Here is a 24,011-nt window from a genome sequence, read left to right as displayed (position 1 = left end):
ACGGTAAACGAACTGCTCACCGTCTGGCATCAGTTGACCTTGTATTCAGCTCACTGACACTGAATGGCTGCTGTCCATTTGGCTGCAGCGCTAAGTGTTTTCAAGGACAGTTCAGTCTTTCTGCCAAGCATGTGTTGTATGCTAATTGATAGCCAGGTCAATGTGCTGTAATGTAAAACTCTTCAAACACCAATGAATGGTGCTAAAGCTAACTTTCCTACACTGCCTTACAAGTTCCAAGACCGATAAAAGTGCGCTGATGGTCTATTAAATAGAGTTTTGTTATGCCGCCCTGTTGAGTCCAAGCCAACAGATGTAGTTGCTCATTATACCTGCTCTCCATATGGCACTGCTACACATCCACCTCCCCTCACTCGGACCCCCTCCCGGCCATCTCCTGTTAGGTTCACAGTGGACAGGTAGCAGAATGACTTGGGCACTTGTCAGCTCAACAACCGAGGCAACCCAGAGCTTGTTGGACTGGACGGAAGGGAAATTAGCTTTCACCTTCACTTCAACTCAGAGCAACAGTCTCCTCACTAATGCCTGGTTAGATCTGAAACTACCTTTCTTGAATGTAACCTTGAATTTTCCATTGCAGAGGGGTTAACAGAGGTTATGGTTACTTTATACAACACAATGAAAAACCTGGCTATTTCCAACAAGCAGCCAAAAGCACATCATTGACTTGGCCAGTTGCAAATGGTTTATTTTATTTCTTGTTTTAATAGCTAATTTGAACCTATCTCAGTGCAATCTCACTGTAATTAAGGCAAGGATATTGTAAGCACATTATAATTGGGTTGAGGTATTTCAACTGCCAAACAAAGGTATCTAATTTTCTTCACTGTTCACTGTGTGTGCAAGAGTGTATGACTGTGTGTGTGTGTATGTATGTGTGTTACCTGTGCAAAGCCTCTGTCCTGTGAGAGCTTCCTCATTAAACGCCTGTCAAACCTCTGTCTGCAGACCTGCCAGCCTTTCTGTCACACTGCAGGAAACACACACACATACATACATATATATACAGACAAGCACACATCCAAGCCAGAGCCAGTGAGCAAGACTTGGTTTCTGTGTCACTCGCACAATATATGTATATATAAAAAAAAACAAGGGACATAGTTGTACCTTTTGTGATTGGGCTGCATGGAAAAGCTACAACTCCTTTTGGGTACATCTTTTGGCACGTTATTACTAGGGCTGGGTAAAGTGCGAAAGACTGGTGCCAATATGCTTCCCGGGCTTTGGTAACCAAAACAATACATTTTCTGCTACCTGCTTACAAGTATTTTTTGCTAGACCCTTTCACCTAATTATTAAAATGTCTTAACACCAAGAATAGCAAGTAGAGCAAGTATAAATTTGCCTTAAACAATCACAGTCTAAACAAAGAAGGCATTTGTTTGAATGGGACACTGCATTGAAGCAGCAGGTTATTGAGCAAGCTAGCTCAACTTTTGCCAGAATGCAACATCATCTGGCTTTGACCAATCAGATACATGTAACAATCACACAAACCTGACTTCTACTGGAATTTTGACTGTTTACCTCCTGATCATAGCAACAAAAGATTAAATGATTGCTGCCTTATCCAGACATGCAGTGCTTTGGTAAACTGAAGGATCTGTTACTCTCACGCTGGACTTTCTTTAGCAGAGCTGTGAAGAAACTGAATTTTCAATGGAAACTTTGCATACTTGACAGTTTTTTCAGGCGTAGAGACATATTTCACTTAGCACCCAGTTCAATACTCAGCTCTAGTCGTTACATAATGAATCCAGCGTAAACAACTTTTATGACTTCCTGCTGTTATAGCAAATAAGTACTGCATCTCCTTAATAATAGATGAGAGTCACACTACTCTGTTTTAACCTGAAATGCATTTGTAGCCCACAGAGACCAAACAATAACAAAGCTAAATACTTGTGATGTTATCGAGTCCCCTGAAACTGTGTGTCTTGAGAAATTAACCAATAAAGGGGAGAACACGAGACGGATTACCTTTGTCGACAGAATCAAATTTTACACTGCTGAATTCAATGAGGCCATTTAATGAGTGCTGATTGCAACCCCTCGCCATCCCTTACTTTCTGTTTGTTTATTATGTTTGTTTATCATTTCCTGCCCTGCATACCATTTCCCCCAACCTCAGCCTCTCTGTCGCTCACTCCATTGCTCTCTTCTTCTGCCAGTCTGACTGTCAGTTCTTCTGCTCTCTCCCTTTTTTTTCTGTCTTGCTCTTGCACTTTGTCTCCCTCTCCTCCACCCGCCCTTCATTCCCCTGGCACTCGCCTGCGTTTCTCCACAGCAGTCGCCGTGGTATTTAGTTCTATTTACAGTGGAGCTACCAGATTATTAAAAGCAGAGCGGCTACCTTGGACTTCATTGTTTGCCTGAGATTTTCTTCGCTTCAAAATTTTCAGATGTAATTAGTTTCACTCCCACACCAATAGTGCCATGGCCCTGAGCCAATATTTTAACCTTCTAATTTTGAGCTACAGCTTGTTTACTAGTATTTACAAGTTGTTTACCTTTCCTCTAATAATTTTCTGTGCCTTGGCTAAATACAGTAACATTTTCAAAACCTTACTGTCTGTGTAAGTGTGTGTAAATCCTGAAACTGATGAGAAGCCAATGCCATCAGTGTATGAATGTGTGTGAATAGGTGAATGAGATATATCGTGTAAAAGCACTTTAACTAATCAGAAGACTAGGAAGGTGCTATGTAAGTACAGTCCATTTACCATTTGCTGTCTCAGAAAAGATTTTTAGAGAACCTGGAAACATGTTTCCTGTGCTAAATTGACTTTGGACAATGATGAAGATAAGTGGTTACTACTGATGGCAGAAGAATGAGGCCTGTAGCGCTCTGTGGGGATGCAAGTATTGGAAACAGCAGTATTAGCAATACTTTCTTTTACTTTTTGCTGTTGTTGTTTGTGATAGCTAACATCCAGTTGTGACATCAAGCAGGTACAGAGCAACTTTTATTTGGAGTTTCTGGTTCAAAAGATGTTATAAAGTCCATCATTATCTTTTTTAAGTTGTTTTTGGTCACCAAACAATGAACTGAGAAAAAACATCTGGCTTGTTATTGACTAAATTCGCTGTTATGTTCCCCACCAAACATTGTTGGAAGTTTGTGCTGGGCAGGTAACGTTTGTGGGTTTATCCGAGCTTTTTTCACTTAAAGCAGATGCCTGCTGTGGTTGGAAATAAAACTGAGCAGTGAGACTGAAGCAAACAAAACCAGACCGTAAAAACCAAACAACAAGCTGAAAGACACTGAGGGGAACTGCAGAGGGGGTCAGAAAAGGCAACCCATTTTGCACCACACAGTCATTTAATTGATTGTTTTGTTTAGCGCAGCTTTAACAATTATCACAAGCCCAAACAAAGAGCAGTACAATCAAGAACTCATAATATGTGATAAGATGTGCCAGTTTCAGTCTTCAACAGTGGCTTCAAGTAGATTAGTACCCAGGATTGCTGGCATGGCAAACTAGTTTCCTGTGGAGATACACCGAAAGTGAAGCAGCTCTTCGGTTCAGAGAGTCTTTGAAACTGTGCCGTGCAAAGACACATGTAGGAAAGATTTTTCTGTTTTTATTTTCGGGATTAATCGACCAGCAGAGTGACTGATACTAGCTGTTGGTTGCAGATAAGAAGTCTGGCAGGCATCTTTGATGCGGCTGACAACTTGCTGTTAGTAATGTGGAGATTGATCTTCTTTGCTTGGAGTACCCCTGTTTTAACTCAAGTCTTGATTCAAAACACTTTGTCACCCCACCACATGATGTGGATAGTGATTCCCACAGTTTACTAACCATTCAATCATATTGTTCTAACCATGGGGAACATGTGTTAAGGTATGATGTATTGATAAGGTCCTGTTTTCCTAGGTCTTGCTGTAACCTACATTTAGCCTATAGCTCCCTTGTGAATGTCAAATGCAAAACGATATGTTTGAAATACACTGAGAAATATTGCAGATTCAGTGAACTTTCACTAGAAAAAAAATGCATGCTAAGGAAATGTTTCCAGAAATAATCTTTTGGGGCAATAATCAGGATGTTGAGTTAGATATTCGCCATATGAATCAAGGCTGTATGCCATGGAACTTAATGAATGAATCAAGACTCAGGGCCAAGTAATTCCCCGGAGGTGCCAGCGCTTCCAACAGGCCATGATGGAAAAGGACAGTGTGTTTCTGTGTGTGCATGTGAATATGCGTGTGTTTGTGTAAGCTGCTTTCCAAGCCCCCCTGCTTGCCTCTGATACAGCCTATCCAAGCGTGTCAGGTTTTCTAAGTGAAAGGGGTCGGGTAGCACCAGTCCGCAGTGCTGAAAAAGAAAGGCGAGACCGCATGGGAAAAGGGGACAAGTGGAAAAAAGTGTGAACCATCTGAGGTACGCTGAGGAACAGGAGAGAACGGAACAGAAATGAGAAAAGGGTAGTGAGAAATTGTAAAAATGCAACAGGGAAGATAAAGGACACAACTGAAGAGGGGCACATTTCCCCAGTGTAGTGTGCAGCTATTACACAGGTTTTAGGACTCCTTGAAAAGAATGAATGGCATTCCAGCTGGGGCTGTCAGTAGCAGCCGCACCCCCATCCATCCAGACACCCAGGGACTCCATTACACCCTGATGGGCAGGGATGGAAAACCAATCGAGGGAGTATGGGGACGAGGGGGGAAACAACGTATGGGCTCTGAGAACCACACAGACAGGCAATCTGCCATGATGAAGAGGCTCCCTTTCTTATTCCTCCTCTCGGACCAGCATGTCCTCCCGCATCCCCTTCAAGCCCCACTGCGCACTACTGCAATGCCCGGTTTAGCTGACCGACCTGCCACACTCTTTCGCACTCTCCCTGTGTCTGCTGTAAGCCATGGCAGCATGTATCGGTTCACATCATCACATGAAGAACTGAAGCAGAGATGGATTGGGGTGGAATAAACTTTATGATTTTCTTGAAGTTCAGCAGATTTATAGGTGGCTCCAGTCTGGATTTGCTGCTGTGCTCAGGGAACATTGAAGGCTGCAAGGTTAGCTGCAGTGTACTTAACCTCCTCTCTGACAGTGGAGATGAGCCTATGTTAGACATACCTGTTAGTAGGCTGGGGGTGTTATGATAAATTCATTAGGGGCAGCTGAGGAATGTTGTATGGCTACAACAAATCAACGCTGTGAAAACACTGTAATCAATCTCAAAAGCTTGAACGCCTCACAATGGGGCTGGGCTGGAAGAATTGTGTATTTATTGATTCATACTGAAGGCTTGGCTGGCTTTCTTTGACTTCCTCCTTGTTTCTGATTTTTGCCGTGACTGCTCGCACTGCACTTGCACTGTATTAGATATGTTTTGGATCTTTAATATGTTTAATTATTCAGTCCAATTTCAAGTGTATTATTTATTATTGAGCATGTAATTGGATGGTTTTAGGCAGGTCTTTGAACTGTGAAGCATTTTCTATTGTCCATTAGATTTTAGTAGTGAGAAGCTAATGTTCATTTTCTATATTCTTAGTCTTAGACTCCACTAGAGTAGCATGATTCATTCTTTTTTCACTCTTTTTTCACATCTTTTTTTTTTTTTATCGTATACTGGCCCCTCATGCACCCTGTGGAAAATGCGGAAAATATTTCTCTGATCTTCCATCTGATGTGCTCCGGCTACTCTGTTTCAACTTTCAGTGATTCAGAGTTTCCTGATGGGCAAATGGCTGTACTACTTCATTTGCTTAGTGTAGCTGGTGTTAGTTAGTTAGCCGTGCAACTGATTTAGCCCAGACTGGGAGCTCAGAGCACTAGGGGAGCGTTAGTGTTTAATGTTTAATCTCTAGTAGAGTAACTGCCAGGAGCTCCTAGTTCATTAGCAGTTAATGACTTAGCAACAAGTAAAGCAATAGTTGAATCAGAGAAGCTGGAGGATATCATACAGAAAACTAGGGAATAACTTTTCTAAAGATTGTTTTTTTTTTTTCAAGCTTTATTTGATAGAGACAGCCGAACAGTGACAGGAATGCAGGGAGAGAGTGACAGGGACTGACATGCAGGAATGAGCCACAGATCGGATTCAAACCCTGGATTTCCGCAGCAAGGACTGAGCCTTCGCACATGAGGCGGCTGCTCTACGACTGAGCTAAACGCCGCCCCTGTGAATAACCTTTCTTTATGAGCAAAGAAACACTTTATGTGAGACATATAAAAGCTTAAGCAAAACTAGAGTGAACGGGTTGATGTCCCTGTACTTCGTGGGCGTGCACAGCTGTGCTGTAACTGTAGCAGATGACCAATTAAAGTACTGGATCTGTGTAAAGCGATTATTTTTACATACATTTACCTCATTTGACACTTTGGTCTCATTTAATGTCAACATCTGGCACTATAACATTATATATATATAGCTAGCCCCTACGCTGTTCATCTGATATGGATGAAAAAAAGTCAAAGTTGAGAGTTTATTTTAACATCATTGACACTGTGCTGGAGTACAATGCCAGTTCAACTAATAAAGACATAAGGGAAAACACTTGAAAGGTATAGTTAAGCGTTTAAGATGTTTTGACTGATAGATGAATGGATTTAACAGTGAATATCGTATTCTGTATTAACATCACTAGTGATGACTTCTCTTTTTCTGTAATAATTCTTTTAACAGCATCAATATCCATCCGCAAAACATCATCACATTACTCCGGTTTCCTTTGTGTGTGTGTCTCCTGAAACACACAGTCGAGCTGCTTCACAGTGAGCTGGGTAAACAAAATGTTTTGTAACAGTGGTTGAGGGGGTGTTACACTGAAGATCTCTAACAAGAGCTTGTTCATGTGGGAGGAACAAATCTAAGTTTGAACCATATCTTACACTGCCTCAGTCACTGAGAAATGTGTATTTTGATATTTTGAATATGTACATTACCACAGACCCCTGGGTTATCTATCTATCTACAGATTAAACTGATTTCTGAAGCTATTTCTTCTTCTAGCTGTCTTCTGGCTATTTAATGATATTTTTATTCCCAAGTCTTATTTTGTATCTCTTATACGGTCTGCAGACGTCTGCTGCATTTTAAAACATGAAATGTCAAAATCAACTGCAGATGATTAAAATGCAACAGGTAGTCTGACACCAGCTTCTCTGTGCAGGTGCCCTATGTCAAGGTGGCTCCAGAGGACATTCTAAAGGTTCAATTCCCCCGGTTCACCACTCTGGACATGAGGCCAACCAACACTGACATCAGCCTGGCTGTGGCCGGCCTCCTCACCTTCTTTAACAGCACCACCGCCTGCCTCATCTGTGCACAGGCTGACTGTGAGTACGACACAAAATACACATTGATACACACCTGAGGGAGAATGCTCACGCACGCCTTCTCTACGTCTGCTAACAACGTGCAAACATTTTTTTGTTTAACGTCTGGTATCCTTTAACACGTGTTAGCACACATAAGCTTCTGGCTCGCACGCTGACTGCGTCTTGACAACAGATGCAGTGCTTATCAACATCTCACCCCGTGACACACTTCCCGTCTGAAGCAGCTGCTGCACTCCACAGCTAAAGCTCCCTCACAGTGACAATGCCTGACGACTTTATCCCAGAATAAATTTCCATTTTTGTGGAATCCTTTCCCCTCGTCATCATTTTTAAATTAAGATAATGCCATGCTACATGTGTAATCTGTCTTCAATCTGTAGTCTTAATGTGATGTGGTCAAAACACTCTTAAAACACCGCCTGCTAATGATCAAAAAGCATCTCTAAAACCGGCAAAGGGAAATGAGGATAGAGTTTGCAGCTCTGTCCACTGGTGAATCTGACCGCCTCCTTGTCAAAGGCACTCGTTAGATTCTAAAGATACTAAACTGAATGACCTTAAAGAAGCTTGAAAAGCTCCTCGAGGGAAGTTATTTTTGTAAATAGAGAGGAAGATTAAATCATGGCCTGTTCCCACCCTCTTTTAGTTTAGCAAGCAGTAATTACAACTCCCTAGACAAAGGCACCGTGACCCTGACTGGCATCCACTAACCTTTTTTCCTAATCAGTGCGAGGCTTTGAAGAAACAAAATAGACTTGAGACATCAAATGTGTCAGACAGCCCAAAGAAGGAAATAAGCCACTATGAACCGCCTATCCGCCTATCTCAATTCTCAGTTCTTTTGCCTTTTAACTTTCTCTTTGACTGTCTCTTTTTGGACTTAACTTTAGTGTCTCTTTTCATTCATAACCTTTTTAGACAAGAGTTGCCTCTTAAAGTGCGATATTTCATATATTAAACCCAAACTTGTGTGTCTGCAAAGTTTGCATGCTTTTTTTTTACAGCGTACTGTACAGTATGAACGCGCATTGTGTTCTGCGTCCTAAATTGGCTAAGGGAGAACCGCACGTGTTCTGCGTCCTGATTAACTAATGGAGTACTGTACAAAATGCGTGTAAAAAGGTGTATAAAAGTGTGTGGTTAGGGGTTTTACAGCCTTAAAACATGTATAATAATCGTTAAACTTACTTCGCGGGTTTCGTTTATTGCTGGTTATTTTTAGAATGTATCCCCCGCGATAAACGAGGGACCACTGTATTCAATTTCTCAAATATGTCATTCGATTATGCAAAAATTAGAAATTGTTGCAGGGAAGAATTAATTAAATTTACTAAAGTAAAATGTATCTCATACTGTAGATTAACCCAACGCCACTACAACTGTATGGGTCACAAATATATCATTAATTGTTTTTCCTTCTAAGTGCCCCTGCACTTCTCAGTCATTCTTCCACTTCTGGGCTCCCATCCTGTTTCTGTGACATTTATTACACAGAGAGTTGATTAAAACAGCCCTGGTGAGAACACTGATAACAAGTCAACCTTTTAGGAACCCTCTGACTTTAATATTGGCGAGTTTGGAGTAAAGAAACTCATTTTTACATTACTTTTCTTCTTCCCTGTGGTTATATGGAGGTGCGTGGCGTGCAGGTCGAGAGGGGGGAATTCTTATTCTGTGTCAGTGGGCTAAGAGATGACTAGAAAGGAAATTGAATAAAATGAAAATAAATGAAATGAAATGAGGAGAGGGGTAGATAGGAGATACAAAGGAGTGCCTGAAATGAGAGAGTAAAGGAGAGGAGAGGAGAGAATGTTATTCAACAGATGTGGGAGAGATGAAATGTAGTGATTGAGGTGAGGAAAGAGGAGCAAGGTAATCACACTGGAATTATACATTTGCTTCAAGAGGGAGACAGTCCAGGAAATGACGTGGCTATATTGATTGCACTCTCTCATGTGACCCCCCCATTCATTTAATAGAAAATGCAGCAACTGGCAGCATGCCTGGATCTGTGTGTGTTTGTATTTGTGTGTGTGTGTATGTAAAGGTTTGTGTTCAGTAATAGCATCAGCTAAAACCCATTCGACTTTGGCTCCAGCTCGCTGTCGGCTCACATAGTCAGTTGGTCGGTTGGCAGCCTGCTGTCGGTGGCTCGTCCACATGTGCCGGCATCATTAATCACCCGAGCCAGTGACAGCCTAATAGAGCGTGTCCAATTCATGAATATTTTCCTGCCATGGATGAGGAGGCAGGAGTAGAGGTGGCCAAAGGCATGGTGCACACCATAATGGACATTAATCTAGCTAACCTCCAGTATCAATGGAAATGTATGCAGTAGCAGGCATAGCACTGTAACACTTGAATACTGTCCACATGGCTCTTCTCTCTTTGGCGCCTTCCTCTTTAGACCTCCTGGGTGGCCCCACATGTTATGTGGGTTGTCACCTTTGGTAAATAGAAATGGACACACATGAAAATGTGTGCACACACTATGCACCCCACACGCAATCACATGCATGCTGCTCCTGCACCCTCTGGCTCTGTGCTACAGCAGTGCACTTTCATTAGTCAGGTGACTGGTGCAGCTGTCGGTAAGCTCAAAGAGAACATCTAAAGAGCTCTGAAATTTAACTGGAGCTGCAGTACAGAATTTCTAAGCCCAACAAGTAACAATAGACCTCAAACACTTGCAGAGCTTTTTTTTTTCTTATTTCCACCTTTGATAGGCACAGTTGGAGAGCACAGTTTGCCATTTTAGCTTCACTGCATTGTTCCACCGCAGCCACAGAAGAAAACAACACTTCCACTACTTGTTGTAGCAGGTTTGCACTATAATCTTCTCATTTATACAGAGTGCCTCATGCTACATTCTGCTCTTTCCTCTGGTGATGACTGCTTGCCCATGTCATCTAATAATTACACCTCTCAATTATTCGTTTTTTTTTTAGGGTTGACCTACTGTCTCCATGTTTCAATGCCATCAGTAACCTGTCATCATCATTAGTCAGATGTTCAATGACTTGTGAATAGGAATGTATACAAAGGTGTAAGAAAGACAGGAATAGTGATTGCAGGGGTTGGTCTTTATGACTTTAATAACAGTAATTATACTGTGATCAATAATGATGCGGATGTGAAAGGCAGTCACGTCAGTAGTCATGGTGATGGTGGTGGGGCAGGTAGTAGCGGCACTTCACAGTTTTATGTTCTCGCTGACAAGATGGACGGTGGTTGGCTTTAAATGTTTTAAGTAGAGAGTGGGTGTAATTAGTGTGCATAGGTGCAAATTTGCAGTAAAAAATTCACCTGATTTGGACGTAACAAGAGACACCAAGAGACATGATGGCCAAGTGATTTGTCATGTGACTGTAACATTCTGGATTTAAACCCAGCAGAAAGTGTTGGTGCATTTTTATTCTTTTCTTTCTCTTTCTTTCTTATTTCAAATAGAAGCATATCTGCTTTTCACAACAAAACAGGTCCACATTAACACTACTATCTTTACCCTTTTTTTCCCCCCAATACTCAAAGCATCTATCCTGCTCCTTTTTTCCACTTCCCCTCCTCATGCAGCGGTATCGCACTCATGCTGAGAAACCGACAAATGAAGCTCTCTGCAGGAGAAGTAATTTGTGGCTTCCAGGGCGCTATATATGAAGAATGAATATGAATGCTGTTTGCAGAGAGTACAGAAATGATCAGCAGATCAGCCCCACCACCGTGTGACAGGTGGATTATAGTTGCTATTGATGGCTGTACTTTTACGGTTATTTGGGTTAATGGTGAGCGGAATATGCTCAGGCATACTTTGAATGTTTTGACACATGATCTTGTCTCCAACATTTTAAAGTAATGGCCTCAACAGTGGCAAAGTCATAAAACCAGGCCTTATTCTCTGCTCAAGGCTAAATGATGAGTCATCATAACGCACGGCTGTCATCAGGGCTTTTGGGTCTGTGTTAAGAGTGTCTTCGGTGACAAAAGGATTCATTATGTATAATTCGCCAACACCTGGCAAGGAACTCGTATTCAACTGCTGTGCTATAATAACAGGTTAATGTTTTTACACTGCTGGTGTCTCTCTGTGGTGGCAGTGTTATTTGGGAGTGTGTATGCGCGTGTGCATGTGTGTAATCTTACGGGCACCCTATGGGGAGAGTATGTGTGAGGTAAATGAGAGGTTGCTTGGCTTAAATGTCAACCATCACTTTTATCTGTGTGCCTGAGAGCGAGCCGGGGCCATTGTGTCATCCATGCCAATGAGGGAGTATGGTCGCATTCAAAAAAACTTGTGTAACACACAAGTTTGTACCGTATTTGTGAGGACCCTCTTTGGTATATAATGCATCCCCAGAACTTTAATCTTCACAAATATGTTCCAGATCATAGCTCTTATCCTCAAAGAGGAGTTGGGGAGGGGAAGTCAGAAGTGTCCCTTTGTTGCACCTGTAGCTACACAGTGATGTCATGGGCTACTGCAGTACACCACCACCTACATTACTGTAGCAAGGTGAGGAATTAAACCACTGGAGGTCAGCAAAAACAATTTTCAGGCACCAAAGGTAACCTGTAGAGGTTTTGACCACTAGTAGCAGTAGTAGTAAGTGAGTTTGCCCATGGTTGTTTTTTGTCTCAAGCATGGACAGGACACAATCCACATGCCTACCAATTCACACTATGAACATAAATGTCAACAATGTGGTATTTATAATGGTTAAATACTGGTTAAATACTCATTCATATATGGAAATGTGTTTTGATGAGTAATACTGACAGTAAAATGTTTGTCTTTTTAGTAAAAAAAATAGTTTAGTAGTCAAGTCCTGGTTGATTTCTTGACACCAGAGGTTACTGGACTGGTATTTTATATGGCTGCTTCACAGTTCATCAGTTGGATGTTTTTAAAATGAAGCAGCAGTAAATATCTGGTTTATGTCCTGGTAGCTCAGCTGATTGGTTTATGTCCTGGTAGCTCAGCTGATAGAGCATATGTCATATGTATGAAAGGCTAAGTCCTTGCTGCTGTGACTCCATCCTGTGGTTCTTTGTGAAAGAAAGAAAGAAAGAAAGAAAGAAAGAAAGAAAGAAAGAAAGAAAGAAAGAAAGAAAGAAAGACCCTCAATCAGTACTCAGAATTGAGAACCAGCCAAGATATCCTCACTTTTCAAGAAGCACACACACACACACACACACAAAAATGTCTGAAATTCAGTATTCAGAAAAGAAGAGGCGCAATAACACACACACACACACACACACACGATCCAACAGAAGTTTTTTCTCTTTGCAGGGATCTATACAAGTCTGACTAAAGAAAATAATATTTTTATTTTGCTGCATGTTTTTCATTTGATTGAAACTGGTTTACCAGAGCAAACAGCGAGGAAGCAACAGGGCCCCATGTAAAGCACCCTCGTTGAAAAAAAAAGACACCTTTTTGAATCTTGTGCAACCCAAGCTCTAAAGAGAATGTGAGATTTTCACACTGTCACTCAATTTGTGTGTGTGTGAATGTCTGCATGCTCTTTAGCCAGCCACATCTAGTACAGTACACCGCCTAAATGTCATGAACTTGACGTGAAATTGTATTTGATGCCCTTCGCTGAGCTATAGAGACTGGATGCAGGAGGATGGCGGTTTAGCAGAAGCTATTTCAAGCTTATCAAATTTATTCTGCGTTACACTACAGAGGAAGCTGATCTGACAGGTTCGAGACACAGACAGGCGAGCAAGAAGCAGCCAGGAGTGATGTCTCATGAGTGCACAGACACAGGTAGCCAGGTACAGGAAGACAAACACGCACAGTGATATACTGCCATACAGACAGGCTGAAAGACAAGCAGACACTGAGATATAATTGCAGAAGCTATTAGACATGATGCCGGTGACTGGGACAGAGTCGTACTGTAGCTCATGTTAATGTGCTGTGGAGCAGCTGAAAGAGTCAGCTTGATAACTTAAAATTGCTGCATCAAAATTGTTCACCTGGTGTGACAGATGAAGTACTCTTCCGTCGCCATGACGAAAATCACATAAAATATCTGTTGACGCCAAGGTCTATAGAGTGCCGTTTTATTATTACTTTCTAATGGAAAAAGCAGGGAGGCTCAGCTAATGCAAGTCCTATTCCTCAAAGTTACGTCCTGCTCCTATGACTCTCTTTGGCATTGTCAAGATGTGTTACATGAGTGTGATCAGATCTGCCAACTTGCCAAGGGGATGCTAATCTAACTGTCACGCCAACATGTCATGCTTTACTGCTCTCACATGCAGTCAGGTTGCATTTTTCTCGCGGTAACACACTTCACAAATGAATTTAAACTCCTATATGGAAAGTTAGCCCAATAACCTCTCCGGGCCCGCTAATATAAGGATGCAAAGTGACTGGTAAAATGCTGCCGGGAGTGTTTTGATTAAGTCAGCTATGCTTTAATTAGGGCAAATCCTACTTACCTCACTGGAGTCAAACGGTCTATTACCGTGGGATGGAGTACAAGAGAAGTTGCTGAAACGTCCCTTTGTGTTTGACGCCGTTACAATAATTGCAATTAAAGGTAATCAGCCCAATTGTTCTGCATGGCAAAGTTTTTTTTATGGATTCATTGTCATCAAATGTGGCAGAAAAACAAACAAGAGGCACATTTGTTTGTACTTGTTCGAAAGTCTTTATTAGGTGTAACCCCTTGAGATCTACTATGTCATTTTTAAGGGCGCCCTCAACAACAATTGCACAATATAAGAGTGCTTGACGACAGCGTATGCTTATTAAGTTCATGCTGCATTATAATCAACCATCAGGCTCTGAATGTGCTTTACTTTCCTTAACTTTTTGGCTTTGTGTTTTATTTAACTTGAAAAGAAACTATTACTGTAAAGCTCCTTAGAGGACATTTCTCTTCATTACAAGTAACCCTCCTTCGTGTTTTGTGTCTGTGTGTCTCTATGTGTGTGTGTGTGTGTCTTACCGGCAGGCTTATTGAACCTGGAGCAGCTCCTCAGGCAGTTCCTGATCTCCAAGGAGACTCTGTCAGTGCGCATGCTTGATGACAGCCAGGACCCAACCCCGCTCCTGAAGGAGATACGGGATGACAAGACTGCCACTATTATAGTCGATGCCAACGCCACCATGTCACATATCATCTTGGAACGGGTTAGTATGATTCTCATGATAACATGTTTCATTTTTTTATTCATACACCGATTGCTTTCTTTATTCCATCTGTCTATCGTCCTAGCTTTATACTGAGAAAAAAATGACACCTTTATATATTTCTCATCTCAAAGACTAAAAGGAACTGAAAAATGCCGATGGCAAGAAGTTTTCAAGGCTAAAAAGTAATTGTATATATGTGGAGAAGAAGAAGTTTGTTATACTTCAGTTTTGACCTGTAGAGTTAGTGGTTATATTTCCCACACAGCTCAGTAAATAGTATAGTGCAGAACATATGAAAGGGGAAATATTGTTTTAGTGCCATAAAACGTTTGACAATCTTAAACTGCATGAATTTCTGCACTTTTGGCAGTAGGCACAGTTTTTGAAAGACACTTGCCTAGAGTCAAAAACATAGTACCAAAACAAAAGAGAGATGAATTGGAGCAATCTTATTGAACAAACCTGTTACATCAAATTATATGGATGAGAGCATTAAATCAAGTTGAATTCAAAGGATCCTTCATAAGTGAGAATGACGCACAGTTAAGTGGAGTAGTATGAATAAGAACAGACACTTGAAATTAAGGAGACCTTCTATCTACTTCCTTTACAGTGCACGTTATGGATTAAAGCAAGCTGCTATTCTCTTAAAACACCTTCATATAAAAATATAACTATGAACATAACAGTTCATGTGAGAACTTTCTGACATTAATGAGCACTATTTCTGTCAGTAGCATAAAGTATGACCTTTGTGAATGGCACATACCAATAATTACCACCTCGGAATATTATTAAGTCTTCGAACACCAACTCCAACATAATGCCGAAGCTTTTCCTGATTGGAGAATCATGTTTGTAAAGAGCCTTGATGGCATCAATAAAGGTGATTGTGGGAGCTGGGGAAGCGCGGGCATTTGGCAGCAACATATGGCCTCTTAGTAATTAATACACACCTCATTATTTCTAGAAGACGATGGATGGAAGGCTAGAGTGGAGGTGACAATAACTGGAGACTGAGAGAGAAGGACACGGAGAGAGACCTCTCTTGCTTGCCACCTCTTCCTCCTCCCTCATTCACTCTATCTCACAGTAGTCTCAATCTCACCTCAATCAAGTGTTCAAGCTGCCATCAGTGGTCATCCAGTCACCATGGCAACCCTGGCAACCCTGGGCCACAGACTAGCGGGAGCCCACAGTGGGACGTGTGTCTTTTTCTCTTTTTGTCTCTTCCCTCATCGCCCTCCGTCCGCCTCTTCAGTTGCTCCTTTTCTCTTTCTCGCTCTGTTCTCTGCCCAAAATGCGAGAGAAGACAATTTCACTTCACACTTCATTCTATAGTGTTGTCTTGCATAGCCATCCATCTATCTCTCACTTTTTTTTGTCTCCATTATGCTCCACGCTGCCTGTCTCTCTGCCTGTCAAGAGACAATCCTGCAGCAGGGTGGTGGAAAGTTGGCTGCCCTGCTTCTCATGTGTTGCCAAACATATCAAAGCTGTGTGCCGGCATATTTGCCAGTCTCAGATGATGATAAGAGTGCCCAGCTTGTCTAAAGGGACACAATCATTCTTTGTAATGCAAGGCATTCCCCCTTATTTGTCTGCGTACATCTTACATCAAACCCTCGTCAGACAAAGGTCTTACTCTCTGTGGTTTTAGCATTCAGACGGGTTTAGGTCAGCAGTGTTAGCATTCTGAATGTAATCTTGTTCAGTCAGGCCTCCACTGTTGTGAGCAGCTGTACAGAAGCAGAGTGGGATAGATAGTAAGCCCACTATACGGGGGCAGTGAAAACCATGTGCACTCTGACCAAAAGCTGCGGTAGAACAAAAAGTGTGGCAGGGAAGCTTATTTCAAATGCAGAAAAAAGGAAACCAAAAGGATATTTTTTCATCAGCTGCCTATTCTGGTTGTGTCTTTTGGATGGGATGTGGGCAGCAACCAAAGTCGATTTTAGGTTATAATGTTATTTTCTGTTTTGTATTTTATCAAAGCCACAGGTCACCCAAGGGACAGATGAGGTGTTTTGAAATATTACTTGCCACGTAAAGGTGGTGTTAAAGCTGAAAAACCTCAACCACTTAGTTTCATAAGCACTATCTTTAATTAATGTGTGTAGCTCCAGGGCAGATGCTAACAAACAGCCTCCCTGAAGCATAATAATAGTAGCCTTGCACAGTCATTATGCTTCTAGTAGTTGTAGTTAGTGAGTAATGGTGTGCCAGATATATTTAAAAGTGGAAGCTTTATAGACATCTTACAAGGTCATTCAGAGTTTAATAATTAAAGTTGTATTTTGATGTTCTATTTCATTCTTCCTGACCGCCAGAGACGTTATGAAATACCTGGATAAGCATCACGCGCATGTGCAGACGTAACGTAAGCTACCTGATAAAGGGGGCAGACACCCGGAGATCGTCTCCTTTTCATCTTCTCGCGTTAGCGCACAGGTCGTTATTATTGTTTTACTATCTTGCCGCGTACGCCAGTAGCCTCGTAACCACAACCGGTTGGAGCTACGGTTTTGTCCTCCAGAGGCTGCGTATCCAACAGGTAAGTAGCTTGTTTTTCATCGCCAGCGGGCGTGCTTCATTTGCTAGCCAGAGCTTCCCGCTACTGACTGTTCTCGTGAAGTGTTTTCGCTTCTCTGACGGCTGTATCGGGGGCTAGCGAACAGTACCTACAATAAAAATAAAAAAAATTTAAAAAGAGGGTTGTTGGCTCCGGTCGAGCTAGCAGAGTGTTTCCCGCTCTGTTGCTACATCGTTAGCTTGTTTGTAGCGGAGTGTTACTCGCTCTGCAGCTACACCGCTCGCCTTTCAGCGTCACTTGCTGGTTTATTGGATTGTATTTGAGTGTTCCCACTCAACTGCCATACTACAGCCTCTGTAGCCATGTTGTGTGTTTCCATCTCCTGCATGGCTCCTCTGAGCCCAGAGGATGGCCATGACAAATGCCCTTCGTGCCTTGGCATTGCACATCTCAAGCAGGCGCTGACTGAAAGTGCTTGCATTAATTGCATCTGCATGCGATTAGCAGAAAGGACTACGAGGTTGGCTAAATTTGAAAGAAGCGTTGCTAAGGCAGAGTTACCCCCTTCCGGGAGACCTGCATACAGCTCTCCTCACAGGCCTAAGCGCCACGGACACATGCAAGATGATGCTTCCGTCGCTAATAATAAACAGAGGGGTGTTGAACCTTTGGCCCTTAAAGTGGCCTCTGAGTTTGCCCAGATTAAGGCCCTCCTTCTTAGCCTGCAACCTAGTGGCCCCTCAGATGTTTGCACCGCTCAGAGCCACCACTTGAAGAACCACCACGGAGCTACGCTGAGAGTGATAGCCTAGCTTCTTTGCTCCATATGGCTGGCCAGCAAGATGAGGACACGCTGTCTATTGCGGCCTCTGGGAATATCTTTACTGACGATGAATCAGGGGGACAGGAAGAGTTGGAGGGGGGATCCCCCGTTCCCTCTGTGGCAGGCTCTCATGAGTTGGGTGCAGACTTGTTGAGGGATGCTGAGGCCAGTCTTTCCACAGTTAAACAGGCCATCCAACTGGCCATCTCTCGGCTTGGGTTGGATGCTGCCCCTGTGGAGGCTGCTCCCTCTAATGTTTTTTTCAAACATGCCCCTCAACCATCTCTCTTCAAGGTTCCACCCTCTGAGCCATACATCACTGAACTTCAGAGGTGTTGGCCGGACCCCAAGGCTTTCCTTCACCTGCCAAGTGACTGCAGAGCTCTTGCTGCCATGAGGGACACTGACCAATATGGTCTGGATCAGATGCCTAGCATTGATGCCTCAATCTCTTCTCTGATAGTGTCTCCAGATGAAGCCCTCAGACCTGATGCTCGTTGTCCACGCCCACAGTGTAGGATAACTGATGACCTCCTTACCAAGAGCTATGATATAGCGGCTTGGATGGGCCGTATTGGTAACTCCTTTTCCCACCTGGTTCTGGCTCTGTCACAAACTCTCCAGACTACTGGAGCAGATGCCCAGACACAAGGCCTCAGTGATTGTTCACTCCAGGCGTTTGTGTTCATGACCAGAGAGCTTGGGAGACTGATGACCTTGGCGCTGCACCAGGTGTGGCTTGCCCAGTCCCCCTTGTCAGAGGCATGTAGGAAGACACTCCACATGCTGCCTGTCGTTCCAGGACAGATGTTCGGACCGGCAGCCCAACAAGCTTTAGAGCGCAGTGTGCAGGTGAATAAAGTCAAGCAGCAGTTTGGTGACTTACGCCAGGCACTATTGCCTAGACCGAGTCAAGGGCTGGCCGCACCTCATTCCAGCAGGGCCGTTTCCATAGGGCCCCTCAGCAGCCTGCCTTTCGGACGCCTAAAGACAGGGCACCTAGATACGGACCACCTGCAGTCCGACACCCCAAGCTGCCCAAAGGTCGGGGGAGTCGGACCTGACTGCCTAGATCCAGGCGCCAGCCGTTTCTCCCCACAACATCTAGGCCAGTGGGAGGCCCTGACCTCAGACCCTTGGGTGTTGTTGACTCTTTCCAAGGGATACAGTGTTCAGATCAGGCGTCGACCCCCCCAAGTTCAGAGGGGTCAGAATGACTGTGATCAAGGACCCCGTGAGGTGTCTGGCTCTTGAGCAGGAGATTTCGGTGCTTCTAAAAAGTTCAGAGCACTTTCACCACTGCAGAGCACCGGAAGGGCTGTGCCTTGTCCAAACAGAGGCTCTCGCATTGGGTCGTTGATTGGGTTGCAACTGAATCTCGGTGAGTGCGGCATCCTCATGACTTTGTTGGCATGGGTCATCCAGGTATTTCATACCGTCTCTGGTGGTCAGGAAGAATGAAATAGAACGAGAGTTAGGTTCTATGAATTCTGGATGACCGCCAGAGTTCCTTGTCACTCAGAATCTTGACGAGAAGATTCTGTAAAAGACGATCTCTGGGTGTCTGCCCCCTTTATCAGGTAGCTTACGTCACCCAGGTCACATGACTTTGTTGGTATTATGTCTCGATCTGCGCATGCGTGTGATGCTTATGCAGGTATTTCATACCGTCTCTAGCTGTCATCCAGAATTCATAGAGAGAGATAGTTACATTTGTAACTCTCATTTTCTCCATAATAATTGCTACCTTTCTACTTCATACTCTTTTATTATTTATGCTCCAGAACACTTAACTTGAAAAATAAAAGGCTGAGTGATATACAGTCTAATTGCAAGACACCAACGCAGACGTAACATATTTCACAAAATATGTTATTAACGTCTGGTGGTACACAACCTTAGATGGTAGTGTGGAAGCTATTTATTATGGAAAAATGCAAATTTTAGTACATCCAGGTGTGGAAAAGGCACTCTGAGAGTAGCATCTCAAAAGGAGCATGTGGGTTAATTAATGCTCAGGAATATTCTCAGTGAAATTATGATTTTATGGGGAAAAAATGGGGAAAATAGGATATTCTTTGAAGCTGTTTGGTTTGATATATATATCTACTTGATATTTATTGATTTTAATCATAATGTGCATTGCAGCGTAATTAAACCGAAGCCTGTAGCTCGATGAGTTTCTTTTTTGCTAATGACTTTAATGAAATGAAACTATGAAAAGTTCACCCCGTCCTTCACAACTGCTCCTCACTGCGACTTTGATTTAATCAAATTGTAAGACAGAGTGTCGAGCAGCATACTAATGCACCTCAGAAATTAATTGCTCCACTGAGGGCCAACGTCAGATAAGAATGTGTCTCGTCTTATCAAGATGTGGATTTGATCTGTCGGCTGCCGAGTGGAGCTTGCGTTACTAAAACACTGACCTCTCAACTTCTCTCCCCCGTTTTTTTCTTTCTGTTTTCTTCTCCCCCTCCTGCCTCTGTTTCTCTGACCTCCATCTTAACATAATTTTGTTTGGATTTCTGTTTTGTACCGTCTTTCTCTCACATTTTTCTTTATCTTTCCCCTCTTGCAGGCATCAGAGCTGGGAATGCTGTCAGTCTACTACACTTACATCTTCACCTCTCTGGTAAGCAAATGGGAGATGTTCTTGGCATTTAGCAGCAACACAGATTTCACACCTACAAGAGCGCATCGGTAATGCACTGCTGTGCTCTTGTCTTGTATTAAAATAGTAGGCTTTGGCACTGTTCCCTTGAATGAATGACTGAATGGATAGACTAGCAGACGGGAGCTACAAAGGAGGATTTATAGAATAGCATCATCACGCTATAGTGTTTTCCTCCCTCACCTTATGTAGAGACATGCTTAGCGTAGAGTCTTTTAGCAGCTCCAGACGCTGCTTATTTGACCCTGCTGGTTGACGTGCACTTCTGGACCAAACAAATAAATAATAATGATTGCTGCTTATTGTTGCTGCTGCAGTTTTTCTTATAATGATGATTGTAGAAAGCCTGCCAAGGTCCCATTGAATGAGCGATTAAGTCATTGTCTTCAGAGTCAACATTCATTTGTGTCAAAAGAATGAATTGAGTAGGTGCTCCTCACATCTTTTCTTTCTTTCTTTCTTTCTTTCTTTCTTTCTTTCTTTCTTTCTTTCTTTCTTTCTTTCTTTCTTTCTTTCTTTTTTTCTTTCTTTCTTTCTTTTCCTCTTTTGTACATGCTTGCTTTCTTTCATACATGCCTGCTTGTATGAAAGAATCTTGCTGTCCTTATTGATTATTTTGCAGGCGATTAACTCTGAGCTTAGTTTGCAGGTGAACATGCAAACTATAACTCTAATGTTTTGTTCTTAAAGTCTCATTGTTCAGTTATTTAGCATAGAGCACACCACGTTGTTTTATTTTATCACTTCCTTGAAATTTTCATCAATTCTATTTGTGCCCATAAACTGTTTTATACAGATTACATTGCAGTCCATATTGCAATATTGAGTTCACAGTTGCTTAAAGCTACTTGTTAAGTTACTATAGCAACTTGAACTTAATGTAGCTTTGTAAAAGATTCCTACTGGATGCTCCATATTGTTTACAATGACAATGTCCTCAAAAGAGGTGACCGAGGCAGATAAAGAAAGAGCTGAGAGAGGCACCTAAAGAAAGTGCTTCTTTGCAAAGTTGCTTTCAAAGCAGTAGCAGTCCAACAGCTGAATCATTATGACTGAAATATCTAACAGCCACTTTTTAAATACTTAATCTCCAGTGGGTATACACAAAAGTTACCTCTGCAACTCTCGTTTGAGTTTATTAGGTTTTATGGACTTTAAAGCTAACATTTGGTTTAAGAAAGGCTACATCAATAGTATATTTAGTATTTGATTAAGAGTGTTTTGCATCAATGTCTTCCAACTACTGTATACATTAGGATGGGGATTGTGGATAAAGCAGTTGGGGAGGCGCTGGTGCCCTTATTTGAAATGAGCCAGTGCACCTCAACATTTTCATGGAAGTCCCTTAATGGAAGTTAAGGGTCATTAAATTGGCCAAAATATGTGAGTAATGATGTTTGGGCACAGAATAGGTCAGGGGCTTAGTTAATGTAAGATCATCAAGATAGCAGCTTGTAGAAAATTTGATACTATAGTAAACTTACCAGATAGCTTCTCCCTAATGGAAATTAATGAGGTTCGAAACGCTTTTCTCTAATAGCGCTGTAGAGATAATTCATATCAAACTGATTTATGACTCATTAAGAGTGGGCTGCTGCCATCTACATGTTTTCCACCGCAGCCCTTGACATAGTCACTTCTGCTATTGTAGCTCTTCTCTCCCTGCCTTTAACCAGCCTATGACTTTGCTTTCCTTTGTGTTTACACCTGAATAAGCTCCCTCATCACTCTCCTCTAGTATTGCTGTGCCAGGCCCGCTGGAGGGCAGAGAGTAGCACACATATTCATCGTAGATACAAGATGATAACCTCCCCCCAACCACAATCACCACCATTTTCTCAAAGTTCAGCCATTGCTCAGTGACAGCATCGTTAATAGCTTCAGCTAGCATCATTAAAATGGTCAGTGGTGTGCCCCTGGCAGCCTTGGACATAATGCAGTGAGAGAAAAAATAGAAGCGCTGTTGTCTCCTTAGTTGTCGTAATAAGTGTTTCATCCCATTTATTGTGTTTTTGAAAGGCTCTGCTGCTTGTGCACCATACTCACCACACACACATATCATGCATAAATGTACCCAGACACATTTCATTATGTTCTCTCACAGTTCATTGTTCATCGTCCATTTTCGAAACTCATTGTGAAAGTACATCTCTGAAAATGGCAATAATGCACTAAATGATTGGGTCATTTTTTTGATCCTCTTACTGTATTAAAGTACACTATGCCGTTTCATGAGACTGTCCTGTCCAGAAAGATGACAGCATCGGCCATTTGTTCAAAGAGCTTAAAACAGCTTAGAACATTCAGCGCCAAAGTGGGATGTGATGTGATGTTCGCAGCTCTGAAAAAACAGAAAAGGTATGTAGGTCAGGGTGGTGAGTAGGCGTTCAAAGAGTATGATTTTGACAGGATTTACTGGAGTTCACATCCCAGTCAAAGTGGGTTTTCTTTCACTATGACAGTGATCATCCTATAATCTTCACCTAGTTCCCTAAGCTCAACCATACTTTAACAACAATTGACTGTTCGCCTTTAGTTACCGTCGCTACATTTTCGTGTGGAGTTCACAGTGATAGCAAGGGCAGATTGGCATTTTTTTGATGTCAGCTTTGATGTCAGGACAGAAGACTGTTCAGGTGAGGTGTTAAAATGGAATATTGATTTAATATTGTTGTTCATTCAGTTTTTATATTTATATTTATTTTAAAGCTCCAGAAGGAACAGCACTTCCTGTAAGCCCTAGATGCTTGCAGGCTAAATGTCATGGTTTGACAAAATGACCTAGTCCATGGGTGAGTTGTGGTTAGTTCAGATATGACTATAACCACAGCAGAACAGAAAAGAGCGAATGACGCAGACATTTTTAGATAGCAGAGATTAACAGCTAGAAATTTAAAAATTTGACTTTGGAGGAAAGCCTTAGTGAGATTCATGAATATGGACGAATCCAAGACAGATGAAAGAAATGTTGAAAGAGAGAAGCACTAAGTTACACAGGCTAGTGGAAGAGAGACTTGGCTGGACATGACGTCATAACTTTGGCTCTGAAACTGCAGTCTAAATTTAGCTGCCTAAATATAACCTTAGGGGCAGCAAACCAGAGAAAGGTCCCTTTTTCATTTTTGGAAAGCTTATATAGAGGCTTTATTTGAATGCACTGAAAAATTAGCTGTTTTTTAATTTGGGATTTCATTCAAGTTTGGGCTATAATTTGATTGAAGTAATCATTTTCAGCACGTTTGCTGTGGCTGCAGGCTGAGAGGCCTCTCTCTGGTAGAATGATTCTTGAGCCACAGACATACAGGAAGCAAGATGGATGATAAAGATGATTGTAGGTCACTAATCTGTGTGTGTGTGTGTGTGTCTGTGTGTGTGTGTGTGTGTGTGTGTGTGTGTGTGTGTGTGTGTGTGTGTGTGTGTACTCCTAATGGTAGCGGGTGTTCGAGTACAGATATTCCCATTATCACAGCGAGCAAATAACATTTCTGAAGTCTATTTAAAGG

General features: G+C 42.3%; 1 protein-coding gene across 2 annotated transcripts in view; it reads left to right on the top strand.

Annotated features, from left to right (window-relative positions):
- The window catches only part of grik4 (glutamate receptor, ionotropic, kainate 4), a 271,652-nt gene that overhangs the window by 182,744 nt on the left and 64,897 nt on the right, over window positions 1–24,011 (top strand). For both annotated transcript variants that reach the window (XM_027280740.1, XM_027280739.1), the window contains exons 6-8: window positions 7,157–7,322; window positions 14,297–14,475; window positions 20,416–20,469. In XM_027280740.1, coding sequence (XP_027136541.1) covers window positions 7,157–7,322; window positions 14,297–14,475; window positions 20,416–20,469 — 399 coding nt within the window. The remainder of the gene's footprint in view (window positions 1–7,156; window positions 7,323–14,296; window positions 14,476–20,415; window positions 20,470–24,011) is intronic.

Source organism: Larimichthys crocea, chromosome VII (genome assembly GCF_000972845.2).
Source record: "Larimichthys crocea isolate SSNF chromosome VII, L_crocea_2.0, whole genome shotgun sequence".
In the NCBI taxonomy this organism is placed as follows: Eukaryota; Metazoa; Chordata; class Actinopteri; family Sciaenidae; genus Larimichthys; species Larimichthys crocea.
This window is presented reverse-complemented; position numbering and strand designations above follow the sequence as displayed.